Here is a 14,201-nt window from a genome sequence, read left to right as displayed (position 1 = left end):
AACTTACATAATAGCCAAATAAAGAATCTCCGTAAATATTTCTATTATAAATCAGATTTATCGACACTCCACTTAGCAGTTGTACAAAATGATAAAAAGCTCACACCACTTAACTTACACGATATTAACACTCAAAAAAATGAAGAAATCATAATTAATCAAATTAAAATAAACGAATGGACCCGTAAGTCTCTACATGGAAGACACCGCCAAGATTTATGCCAATCAAACGTCGACAAAGTTGCGTCGAACGCGTGGTTAACTCGAGGTGAGTTATTTCCAGAGACCGAGGGTTTCATGATTTCAATTCAGGACCAGGTTGTCGAGACCAGAAACTATCAAAAGTATATAATGAAAATCTCTAATCTACCGACTGATTTATGTAGACGATGTAACAGTTCATCCGAGACCATTCAACATATTACAGGGGCATGTAGATCAATAGTTCAGACCGATTACAAACACAGGCATGATCAAGTAGCTAATATAATTCACCAACAACTAGCTATCAAATATAAATTAATCCCTTCAACAACTTTTAAACCGTATTATAAATACACTCCTGAGACAATATTAGAAAATAACAAATTTAAACTTTATTACGATAGAGGTGTACTAACTGACAAAACAATACATTATAATAGACCCGACTTACTACTTATTGATAAAACTAACAAAACAGCAAAAATAATTGATGTAGCTATCCCAAATACCCACAACATCCAGAATACTATAACCGAAAAATTAACGAAATACCTTGAATTAAAAGACGAAATCATACGCATGTGGCACATCAAAAATGTAGATATAGTTCCATTAGTAATTTCAACAACCGGAGTCGTTCCTAAACAATTACATCGTTCATTAGAAGCCTTAAATCTGCCATCGTATAGTATCATTAATATGCAAAAAGCAGTTATTTTAAATACATGTAGGATAGTCAGAAAATTCTTACAAACAGACATGTGTAGGGAATCGCTAGATAACATTAATTCCTAATTTTATCAGTAAATGAATCTATTTACTTGGCTTAGGCCCGTAATAGATCACTAACCGGTTAAAACCCGAGATGTATAAAAGTACATGAAAACAAATAATAATAATAATAATAATGCTGAAGAGTTTGTTTGTTTGTTTGTTTAAACGCACTAATCTCACGAACCACTGGTCCGATTTGGAAAATTCTTTCAGTGTTAGATATTTAGTGCTTATTGAGGAAGGCTATATATGTACCACGGGCGAAGCCGAGGTGGACCGCTAGTAATGAGATAAACTCATGAAATAATATTATAAGTTAAATAATATTCTAGTTTGAATTCTAGCTAATTCAAGTTTGAATTAAATCTGTCCGTTTTAAGTGGGTTAAAATCGCGTCTAAAGGAGTCGGTTTCACACAAATATATATAGAAGCTAATCAAAGCTTGTTAAAATGGTTCCCAAAATAGACAGCCATTAAAAATCTGTATTATTTTGTAGTTAAAATTATTTTTTACTCAAAATTTTTAGTTAAGAATCTGTATTATTTTGCAGATAAAATTATTTTGTATTCAAAATTTGTAGTTAAAAATCTGTATTATTTACAAATAAAAAACACAGATTGTTAACTACAAATAAATAGCTAAATAGCTGACAATGAACTTACCACAAATATATTTTTCATTGTTGCTTATTTATCTTCGTCCAAAGAGAAATACGATTCTATTCTGCTGCAAACCTCTTTTATACAATAATTACAAACCATATTAAATGAAGCATAGAATTAACAAGCTATAAACCTAAATGAAATGCAATAATAAGGGGCGACGATAAATCGTTTTTTTTATTCGATGTTATTTAATCGTATTTATTGTATACTCCTAATTGAATATTAATTCATTTATACCATAACTGTGATGTCAAATGAAGCTAATATGTGTGTGATACTAGTGAAACAACCGGACTTTTCTTGTATTAAAATCTATACAGAGTGTCGCTCTTTGTATAATATCTATATGTATATAAAGTTCTCCTGTCACAATGTTAGTTAGCATAGTCTTCCGAAACAGAACCGATTCTCGTGAAATTTTGTGTGGTCGGTAGGTCTGAGAATCGGCCATCTTTTTTTATATCCGTAATTAATTGGTAAGGCAGAACAGCGTGCGCCGGGTCAGTTAGTATGTATATAAATCTATGTAAAAAATCGGATATATTCGCGTAGAGAAGTAACGATATTAATTACGTGGATTCTAGTTCATTTAAATCTGTACTTACTAGCTGCGCCCCGCAGTTTCATCCTCGTAAGTATGTATCCCATAGGAATATCGGGATAAAAAGTTATCTATGTGTTATTCCAGTTGTGCAGTTACCTACGTATCAAATTTCATAGCAATCGATTCAGTAGTTTTTGCGTGAAAGAGTAATAAATATCCATACATGTGTTTATAATATTAGTATGATATCTATACTTTTTCGTTCCAAATAAACAATTTTGAATTAAATGCTAATAATATGAGGTTAAAGAACTTGTTTGTTTGAATGTGTTAATATTAGGATCTGTGGGACAGATTTTAAAATTTCTTTAACAAGCAGCATAATTTATAGTTCCATAGTGATATATCAAAATGTGAAAATGTATTTGTCTGTTTTTCCTTGTCGTCCTTTCAGAGCTCTTTTTATTACAGAGGCCTGGGCAGAAGCTAATTTTCTAATAAAACAAAGGTCCCAGGGTTGCCTGAAAGAGATCGCTTCTATGAGCCAAGGTCGCCAAATTCTATAATAGTTATTCATTTGTTTTTTGTAAATTGCTATTTTTGTTTATATATAACTCAAAAGTGGCTGACTGACATAGTGATCTATCAACGCACAGCCCAAACCACTGGACGGATCGGGCTGGAATTTGGCATGCTGATAGATGTTATGACGTAGGCATCCGCTAAGAAAGGATTTTGATAAATTCTACCCCCAAGGGGATAAAATAGGGGATGAAAGTTTGTACCACGATATTTTATTAGGACAACGCGGGCGAAGCTGCGGGTTATAACTAGTAAGTCAATTAATTGAGTAATAAGGTTTCCGAAGTACGTAATTGAACCACATTGTAACATTTATTGGGCGTAAAGCGTGCAAATTGTTGTTTTTAATTTTTCATCGATAATATTACACGTGCAGTCGTAAACGTTTGTTAGTATTATTAGAAATATAGTTATCACACTTCGTTATTGTCGGTTATCAAAGATAATATATATGTATGTATATATAAAATATGAGGATAAGTTTCTTTGTTTGTAAAGGCTCCGAAACTCCTGGTCAATTGGTGTACTATATGGTCTACTACTGGTCTACTATATATATAAGTATATAAATATATATTTATAATATAAGAGGATAAGTTTTTTTGTTTGCTTGTAACCTAAACTACTGGTCCGATATTGAAATTTCTTTCAGCAAAAGAAAGCTACATTATTCCCGAGTGCTTTTACCCCGGAAAAATGCTTCATTCCCATGGGTAAATAGGTAAATAGGACATATATTATAATGAGGAAACTTTAGTATTTTTGTGTTTGGAACGTTTCTATGCAAAAACTGCTGTAGCGATTTAAAAAATTCTTACACAATTGGGAAGCTGTAACTTTACTGTGTGATATAGGCTGTATATGTAACACGGGCGAAGCCGGGGTGAACACATATACTTATTCCACCACTTATATTATAACATACTAACATCTAATACAAAGTATAAAAACATTAGTATTGGCAAAAAGGACTCCCTGTCAGCCAAGCAGCGACCATTTTAACAGACACAGTATTAAATCGTGTAGTAGTGTTAAATTCAAAAACTATATTAAAATATATTAGTTCAGGGAGCCTACTATAGCATTAATGAATATATGGAAGATGACAATCCATAAAATGTTGTCGCTTAAGAACCACAGGTCAGTTCATTAGCATTATTGTTATGTACATGTTACATATTATGTAGAACTAAAATGTAATATTGATTTTATTTAAAAGACCATTTTATTGTGGAAGTCGAGCACGCTTCGGCACGAATTGGGACAGCTCGCACCGGGGAAGTACCACACCCCCACAGAGAACTGGCGTGAAATAGTGGCATGCCACTGTGTTTCGTACGGTGAGTGGGGGAGCCGGAGGCCCGTTTTCTTTTCCTCACCCGTCCAAGTCCATTCCTTCTTTCCAGTCGTTAATCCGTTCCTTTTCCCTTACCCCAAAAAAGCGGGCAGCGCATTCGCAGAGGCACTACCTCTGCTCTGTTCACGGGCGGTGATCGCTTACCAGCAGGCGAACCACCAGCTCAGTTGCCCGCTATCACATAAACATTTCAAAAGTGCTTCTATAAGAAGTCTAATTAAATAAATAAATGTTAAAGTTTTAGATTGTACAGACGCAATGATTCTGTAATAAACATTAAATAGATAATATATTATGTAAATAAATTTTGTTTGGTTATTCAGGTATTATTATTAAAATAGTAAATTTTTATGTAATGTATGAATGAATGAAATTAATGAAAATTCTTTATTGCGTAAAAAATAAAAAAACAAGCAGGCGTACAAAGAAACTTAAATTAAATTCACAAAGGGCGGTCTTATCGCTAGATAGCGATCTCTACCAGGCAACCCTAACAATAATGTATGCATGTGAGGCAAACGTGTTTCTTTAAAAAAAATGAAAATTTTATACACATTTCGCTTCTTTTACCTTTCTCTCGCGTTTGCCTGGTAGAAATCACTGCACAGTGATAAGGCCGCCGATTGTAAGTCGTTGTCGTGTAATTGTTCGTGTGTTTCGTTTGTCATGTATAATTGAGTTAAATAAATAAAATTAATAAGTTTTGGTACAACTTATCTCCGTCAATATTACAGAACTGCGGCCGACGCCGCGGGATTAACATATACATCAGCTGATTACTGAATTATTACATAGTATAAAGGGAAGTCGCTTTCCACCTATGTATGTCTATTGTATGCTTAGATCTTATAAATTACGAAATAGATTTTGATGTTATTTTTTTTAATAGATAGAGTGATTCAAAATGACATCCTACTAATATTATAAATGCGAAAGTTTGCAAGGATATGTGTGTATGTTGCTCTTTTGCGCAAAAACTACTGAACAGATTGCAATGAAATTTGATACGTAGACAGTTGGACAACTGGAATAACATATAGGTAACTTTTTATTTCAATATTTCTACGGGATACGGGTGAAACCGCGGGGCGCAGCTAATACAAATATAGTTTAAAAAAACTTAAATCTCTTGCTACGGTTAGGTAAGAAACGCGGATTCGAATCCCGCCTCATGATCAATTTTTTTCAATTCTTTCAAAATTTCTCATTTATAAAGCATTTCAATGCTATAAAACTAAAAATTAAACCTGAAATCTCGCTAACGGATAGCATCAACCTTTTAGTTTATTATTTATTATTTATATAGTTTATTAGTTTCACTCAGAGTATACGTAAGGAAATTTATCCTGGCGATCCTAATCAGGATAATAAAATAATCAAAAACTATTGTATTGTCACCGATCTTTCATAGAGTACGAATTTTAAATTACATCTGTCCGATAAAAGTGGGTCAAAATCGAGTCTAAAGGAGTCGGTTACAAACATACAAGTGCAGCTAATAAAAGCATGTTAAAAACAGCCGAAGTTGCGTGAATTAGCTAGTCAAAACATGATTAAGTTCATTATAACGATTTATTTAAACCCGTAACGTATATTATGAAAGTGCAATTTCCATTAATTACATTTAATAATTAACTGTGAAGTATTTACGTCTAATGAGATATTTTTCTACAATGAGCTTTGCTATAACAAACATAAACATTCATACAGCTGATTACTAAATAGTAATAGTTATTACTACTTTACTAAATTACTACATAGTATGAAACAAAGTTTATGAGACAGGTTGGTCCCCGACAAGGGGGGACGCCCTTGAGCGTGTCGCTACCAGGGTGAGCCCTCAGTTCAACCACGCGCCCGTGCTAAGATGCAGTAGCCCTTCAGGCTAGCATCGAGAATTACCACAAAAACATATAATATAGGTAGATTTCACCGCAGTCCTACCTGATGGAAGGCCGAGATGCGGTCTATAGTGGCAAGTCACGTCTTAGAAGGTGCATATTAACTCTGCCATAATACAGTTCTCTGGGAGGACAGGTGGCGGAAGGGAACTCCACTCCTTAGCAGATCGCACTAAAAGTCAATATTTCCACCAAATATGGATGGTATCCTGACCGTCTCCTTGGAACAGTGGTTAACGCGTGAGCGTAGAACCGAGGGGGTGGGACACACAAAAAAATGTCTCGGTCTGGCAGGACACAGAAGGCTGATCACCTACTTGTCCACAAAGAAAATCAATCAGTGGAACAGATGTATATCATCTGGCCCATACCCCACTAGGGGACACGGGACTTCACTATGGTATTCAGCTTTCTGCGTGTTTCTGTATGCTTAGATCTTTAAAACTACACAATAGATCTTGGTGCAGTTTTCTTAATAGATAGAGTGCTTCAAAAGGAAGCTTTATATGTATAATAACATCTATAAACTACTCCAAATTTAACGTGCGAAGCCGCGGGAAAGCTAGTAAAAAATAAAACAACCACTCATTATCAGTGCACATAATATATTCGTTACAACTATAATAATTTATATAATAATATACTTATTACTATTAAAGCTGCGCAGATTTCATTTGCTTTCACTGCAATGACACTAAATTCATCTATTCAAATATTACATCAACCTATGCTAAAGGCTCGTTGGTTAAAGCTCTGTTTGGAAAATAAGTTTGGAAAACATCGCAAACCCAACGTTCTCTTTAAATTTTTAGTTTTATAGCATTAAAATGCTTTATAAATGAGACATTTTGAAAGAATAGCAAAAAATTTGATAACGTTTCGTTTTCTTTCCTTCGTTTTCTTTTAAATAGGAGAGATATATTGATTATTGAGTTATAAATAAATGAAACTGTCACTTAAAAAAGCTTGAAACTAAATAAGCGTTAAACTGCGTCAGTTCCAAAACTAAAAAGTCAAGAACGACTGAAGTCCGAACGGATTTAAGGACTTTTGGCTTGTAGGATTTGTTTCTGTATGTATTTAATATATTTTTTTTTATGTCACCCTCGGCAATGGAGCTGGTGGTTCGCCTGATGGTAAGCGCTACCATCGCCCATGAACATTTGGAGAGGCGTAAAATCGTTTGCAGACCTTACGCCTCTACAAATGGATTTTTTATTTGATAATTAGGATATAGTAGACATATTAAGCAACAAATTTCAGCGTTTGTGCTTGTGAACAGCCTAAGAATTTCATCATTTTAAGCAGAGCGCTTTAACCAACAAACCCAATCTAAAATACACATAATAACAACCACACAGAACACTCATAATACATTAAACATTTATTAAACAATGCGTTTGTGTGCTTCGAAAATATTTTCGATGTTTTGTAAACATTTAAATATCAATTAGAAGCCATGAACCGTGACGTGTGACTCGGAATATCAAAAAATGGCGGGTTTTATATATGTATGGAAAATAATTAAAATAGATTTAAACAATTAAAATACCATAGCTAAAGGGAAAATGTGAATAAATTGGTCACCCATACAATTTATATCCGTGACAACTGTTGATTAACCTAGATTTTTTGTCTGTTGTTATAACAGCATCGGAAATACGTCACCTCTGAATATTTCACAATTCACAACCACGTCATTTCTACAATCACGGAATTGTGATATACGGACGGACAGACAGACAGACTGCGAAATCTTAGTAATAGGGTCCCGTTGCATCAGTACGGAACCCAAAAAACATAACAAACAGCTCAATTGTTCTGAATTAATTTGGCAAACACCATATAAGATACTTTATTAAGAAACAAACAACAATAAATACAACAAAATCTTATAAAGAGCATTTATCTGATATATAGCATGATATATATTAATAACAATTAATATAATAAAATTTTCACACAAAATGAGGGTAGATACAAAAAACCGCCATTTCTTGATCGTCTCTCGCCGAGTGCAGACGTGTCACAGCGTCAGTTCGAAACTAGATAACAAGCAACGTAGAATATCATAATAGTTTATTAACATATTTCAATTACCTACTAACTTAATGAAAATACAATAAAACTACTTTAAATATAAACTTAAGAATAAAACCCGTATATAATAATAATATAATCATAATAAAGATACACAATTTATCGTTCAGATAAATACAACATGAAACATCTAAATTATGCAAAAATCCTTAAGATATTTAAAAATAAAATATAGAAAAATATAACGTTTCAAAACAAAAAATTGTTAAATCAATAAGAGAATGAAAACTGGCTATCTTCATTTTTTTATTTAACTGAACCCTAAAATGTATTAACGTGAGAAATTTAGAAAGAATAGAAAAAATTTGAACACCAGGCGGGATTCGAAATTGCCTAACCGTAGCAACGCCTAGCCTCTCGGCCACCCGTGCTCCCGCCACAGTAATCGAATTTCTTCTACTCTTTCGGTTTCATGTGCCTAAGGGGCACCCCACGCTATCTTTTGAGATTATTATAACGCATTTCAATGCTATAAAACTAAAAATAAAAAGTATCAACGTATCATAAAACATTAAATAATGATAACAAATTTAACTAAATATCAATTCTAAAAACATTTTAAAAAGTATTAACATTTGTCAGTGCAGTGGCTTTAAAAAGAAGGAAGACTCTTTATAAATAAATAAAAAAAAAGCTTTTAATTAAGGCGCAATTAATTCGCGAAAAAAAACCACATAATTTGTCAAATTCCTTCCACTTTTTCGTTGGAAATTATTGTCTTACTCAAATGATTTTAAAACGAGGGTAGTTCTCGAACGATGTACATTTTTAACTACCGGTCCGACCTGGCTTCGCCTGCTACAAATACGTGATTTATAATACTCATGGATCATGTTGTTATCCAACTGTGAATAATGAAAATGGCCCAGTGGTTCCTGAGATAAGTGCGATCGATCAAATAAGAACACTCTTCAGATATATAGATTCAGTTTTATATTATTTGTATAAAATACTTAATAATTCAATTGGAAGGCTTTTTTAAACTAAAATCCTACTAATATTATAAATGCGAAAGTTTGTAAGGATTTGTGTGTGTTTGTTGCTCTTTCACGCAAAAACCGATTGCAATAAAATTTGCTACGTAGACAGCTGGACAACTGGAATAACATATAGGCAACTTTTTATCCTGATATTCCTACGGGACACGGACTCACGCGGGTGAAACCGCGCGGTGCAGCTAGTGTTTCATATTTTAGTAAATTAGGTCTTTAACTGTCTCAGAGTTAGTTCACCAGAAATCGAACTAAGAACGTCAATAATAAACACGCTAACCACTGCACCGAGAAATCAATAAATTAACGAATAAAATAAACAAAAAAAATAACCTACCGCTTATAAGCGTATACTCCTCCATCGTTGGCTACAATCTCCTGCGTAGGTGGCTAATCTCTACTGAGACTGGTCAACATTATATAACATATTTAAGTTTAATTCGGATCCGCTCTATAAAATACAAAATTCTATAGGGACGTTCATATAATTGGCACGTTATATACAAAAAGCATGGAAATAAGTTTAAGTTATAGATAAGTAACAATTCAAGTTACACACACATGTTTTCCATAAATTACGATAAATGGTATAGGTATTTTTTTTAGATTTGTCATCATTTTTTGGCAATTTTTTCGCTTCTATCCATTTAGAATAATAAAAAATGTAATAAAAAATAAAAAAAACACAAGATTTAAGTCAGCTATGTATAGTAGCTTGGATTTTTTTAAATAAATTATACAAAAAACACTCGTGTTTTATGAAAAACAATGATATGGGATCATAAGCTTAGATTTACGAAAAATCAATTCATTAAACTTTAGCAAAATGGACGTCTACATTTGGTACAAGTCGAATAAGCGAGAGTATAAGCTTAATATCATTTGAACTAGCTACCGACCGCGACTCCGTCCGCGTGGGATAGTTTTTTTGGGCTATTTCACTCTCAATTGGTAGAAAAATCGTTTTTGTAACATTCTATATTAATGATTGTACAAGTGGTAGCGTGAGGTTATGTATAGTCTTCCTCAATGAATGGGCTATCTTACACGGTGAGTTTTTCAAATCGCACCAGCAGTTCCCGAGATTTAACCAACCAAACAAACAAACGAACTCTTCAGTTTTATAATATTTTAATAATAATTTAATATAGATAAATATGACGGTAGTTTCACTTTTTCTAAAATATTTAACTACCCCCACAAAAGCTAAAAATTGCAAAATAAATTTTCCAAATGTAAATGCGTGAAGCAGTGTACGTTTGAAATGCATTTTACAAAAGTCTAATCAGTTTTGTATCAGCAGTTTTTATATGCGTTAACGAAGAAAACTATAATTTCCCTTAGGCTTAAGCGTTACCCTTATAACATTCAATATTACTAATAAACATTTGGACATAAACAACAGTAAGAGACATATATGCGTCCCCTTCGTTTACACGTAAGTACGGAATGAGTGAGCAGGACGGCTAGCACTGTGTGAACAGCTTGAAGAAGCCTCTTCCCTTCTCAGGCGCTGGCCCCATTAGCATAGGAACTTGATTTTTGTGTGTGATTGTTATCTGAAATACAGAATCCGTTAGAAAGACTTTAATTTCCAGTACGAGCTATTTTATCACCAACGTTTCAAGATCAATTATTACACTAATATTATAAAGTGGAAGAACTTGTATTTTTGTTTGTTTGTTTGTATGTTTGTAATGGATAAATTCAAAAATACTGGGCCGATTTTGAAGATTCTTGAAAGAAAGCTGCAAATTCGCTGAGTGACCAAGGTTATACTAGCGGCCCGCTCCGACTTCGCCCGTTGTATATAAATATCCTATAGCCTTCCTCAAGAAATGGCCTATCTAACACTGAAATAATTTTTCAACTCGGACCAGTAGTTCCAGAGATTAGCGAGTTCATACAAACAAACAAACAAACAAACAAACAAACAAACAAACAAACAAACAAACAAACAAACAAACAAACAAACAAACAAACAAACTCTTCAGTTTTATAATATTAGTATAGATATGTACCACAGGCGAAGCCGGGGCGAACTGCTAGTCGTTTATAATTAAACATAAATGACTTTTGATTTCGACAGTAAAGCCCAAATCAAATTGAAATTCAAATCAACTAATTGACTTCGGTCACCTTGCACGGAGTCTGCATCCAGGGTTCGCCGTCAATTTGCATCGGAAACGTGCGTTTTGTAGTTATTGTGACCGAGCTGCACTGCGCCAGGCGACGTCCAGATGCCCTGAGACCTAGCGGCGAAATTGTTAAGATAAATATATAAGAAAAGTAGTTGGAACTTATGATCATTAGACTTTGGTAAAACGTCACTAAATAGATCATCTAGACGAGTTATATATTGTGATCTGAGACTTGGATCATTAGAATTTGGTAAAAGGTCACGAAATAGGTAAAATCTAGACGAGTTATGTATTAGCTTAATTAAGAGTTAGTATTGCCTGTGTTTAATTTTACGCGAGTATAATACATTTAGAAATTAAACACCTTTTAACGGATTTAAAGCACGTTTTATTGATTATTTAACCAGACGTTTCGAACACTTTACAGCGAGCGTGGACATGGGGAGATATTTAACTGACTTTAAAAAACGAATGTAACTATAGGACACATACAAAGAAGTATGAAAGTATTTGGTAACTCGATTCTTTATCAGCATACTTAAGTTAAATTGAAATTAAAATCTAATGAATATTTGTTTATTTAGAAATTAATTTCTAAATATCTGTACATCAAATGTTTGTTTCATTACATTCTCGAAACTGAATGTCCATCCTTTAGCTGGAGTATAAAATCCTTACCGGTCCTCACTTGTCCCATGTGTAAACAGTTCTCCAGACCTATAACTTCAATTAATTTGTCGCCAATATCTGAAAAAAAAAAGAAATAGCTCAATTCAATACAAAATTAAAAAAATCTACTGCACGGAGGGCACCCGCTTTAAAAAAAATAGTTGGTCAACTCGAAACAAATTTTATCGTGTGTGAGCTATTTTATTATCTTTTTAAGGATAAATAAATAGAATAAAATTATCTTCACCACGTTTGCATAAAACTGTCTAAGTGTGTAGTGTGCAGTTAATGCTGCAAGTGTAGTGTATAGTGTGAGTGTAGTGTGTAGTGTGAGTGTATTGTAGTGTGAGTGTAGAGCAATTGTAGTGCAAAGTGTAGTGTGTATTGTGTAGAGTGAGTGTTTAGTGTAGTATGTAGTGTGAGTGTTAAATGTAGTGTGTTTAGTGTAGTGTGTGCGTTACCCTGCTGCTTGTCGGGCAGGTGGGGCCGCGGGCCGGCGCCCCACAGGTTGGAGCCGCCGTGCGCGTACGGGATGTTGAGTAGCGCCACGCCCTGCAGCGCGCCGCCGCGCCGCAGCGGCAGGGCTGCGCCGTCGCACTGCGCACAACGCGACAATCCTTACTTTTTAAGTCATAGTCGGCAATGGAGCTGGTGGGTGCCTGATGGAAAGCGCTACGACTGCCCATGAACATTTGGAGAGGCGTAAGCTCGATTGAAGACTTTACGCCTCTACAAATGGACTGCCGACTATATGAGCAGCTTGGCAAGAGGAATAAAGAAAAGAACTGGGAAGGGAAAGGAAAAGGATGGGACTTCAGTTTTCGAATGAAACACAGTACCACGTTACTACTTCCCCGGTGCGAGCTGGCTCATTTCATGCCGAACCGTATTTAACTACCACTATCGAAACTCACTAACAGTACAGATACGAAAGTATATCAGTTTGTCTTTCGTCGCAACGGACCAATTTTTTGATATAGTTTAGTTACGATATATTTTCTACCCGCAATATTGATCCGACATAACCGGGGTGATAGAATGGCAGCGTTTTCTAAATTAAGTTGACTATAAAATGTATTCATAGAGAAGAAAACATCTTAAACTCTACGATGACGTTCCTAGCGTATACACGATACAGGCTCCTATAGCCCGAGACGAACTGCGCCTGCGCTTTTAAGCGAAATATAATCTTAAACCTTACTTGGGCGGATGGCATAGGCCGGCGCGTCAATTGGCGTCAGGTATGTACTTGTTACAGCTGGATTAAATAAGATATATTTTTTTTTATTATACTATATAAAGCTACACACCCACTGACTGACTGACATCGCTTTTCTCGGAAACCGGGCGAAAAGTGGAGATAATTTTGACACAAACGTATAGAGGAGCCGCAATCGACCCGCGGAAAAATATAGAGAACTCGCGTCGCTCGAAGACCAGCTCGACGCCCGGCGGCCCGCGGAAACGGTGGCTCGCAGAGGGGTGGTGTTCGAACAAAAAATGCTCAAGACCATCGGCGATCACCAGGCGCGTCGAAAAAATGGCCGATTTCGCGAAAAAGAGATGGCCGCCATACTTTGCCAAAATCGCCATTTATGAATCCTTACGTCTCAAATTCAGCACACGCGCTCTCCGCGAGCCGGCCAATCGATCGGCACCCCGTTCGTGGCGATCCGAGCCCCCGTTTCGGACTTTCATACTACGCAAAATCCAACGGCCCGCCTAAACGGCGCACTTTAGGCGGGGGGTGTCGGAACAAAAAATGCTCACCGACTAGGGACGCTACCAGGGAGGTGAATCCGGAAGTGAGATTCTCGAATTTTTCCATTTTTGGCCCGAAATTTCAAACGTAAATTTCGGAGAGGTGGCGCAACGCGGAAACACACCAACGGCACGATCGTACTCGCCCAGGTCCCAGAATATCCAAAAAAATCCGATATCTTGAACTTTCTCCCTGCTCCGTCGAGACGGTCGACGGCCCGCGCTAACGGTAGCCGCCGCACATGGGGTGCTCGAACAAACTTTGGACTAGACCTCGAGCGATTACCAGAGAGCGCAAAAAAAATTCAAAATGGCGTCAAAAATGGCCGCCCCCATACAAATGCTAAAACGGCCATCTCTTATCGGATCCCGCTGAAACTCGGCACAGGAGCTTCAATTGGGCCGCACAATACGCCTGCATACTCAAAATCGCACTCTGACCTCTGGTTTCCAAGTTTCATACAACGCAAAATCGCACGGTCCTCCTAAACGGTGCCAGTTAGGTGGGG

General features: G+C 35.7%; 1 protein-coding gene and 1 long non-coding RNA gene across 2 annotated transcripts in view; both read right to left on the bottom strand.

The window, feature by feature from the left end:
* Positions 1–1,738, bottom strand: part of LOC119836459 — a 4,264-nt gene extending 2,526 nt beyond the window's left edge. Inside the window, exon 1 of the long non-coding RNA XR_005288099.1 lies at positions 1,643–1,738. This is a non-coding gene — a long non-coding RNA (uncharacterized LOC119836459). The remainder of the gene's footprint in view (positions 1–1,642) is intronic.
* Positions 1,739–9,841: 8,103 nt separating this feature from the next.
* LOC119836533 (diacylglycerol kinase 1) overlaps positions 9,842–14,201 on the bottom strand; it is a 67,440-nt gene continuing 63,080 nt past the window's right edge. The window contains exons 21-24 of the mRNA XM_038361908.1: positions 12,393–12,528; positions 11,941–12,009; positions 11,261–11,373; positions 9,842–10,680 (exon numbers count right to left, since the gene is read on the bottom strand). Coding sequence (XP_038217836.1) covers positions 10,588–10,680; positions 11,261–11,373; positions 11,941–12,009; positions 12,393–12,528 — 411 coding nt within the window. The 3' untranslated portion in view covers positions 9,842–10,587. The remainder of the gene's footprint in view (positions 10,681–11,260; positions 11,374–11,940; positions 12,010–12,392; positions 12,529–14,201) is intronic.

Source organism: Zerene cesonia, chromosome 24, assembly GCF_012273895.1.
Source record: "Zerene cesonia ecotype Mississippi chromosome 24, Zerene_cesonia_1.1, whole genome shotgun sequence".
NCBI lineage: Eukaryota > Metazoa > Arthropoda > Insecta > Lepidoptera > Pieridae > Zerene > Zerene cesonia.
This window is presented reverse-complemented; position numbering and strand designations above follow the sequence as displayed.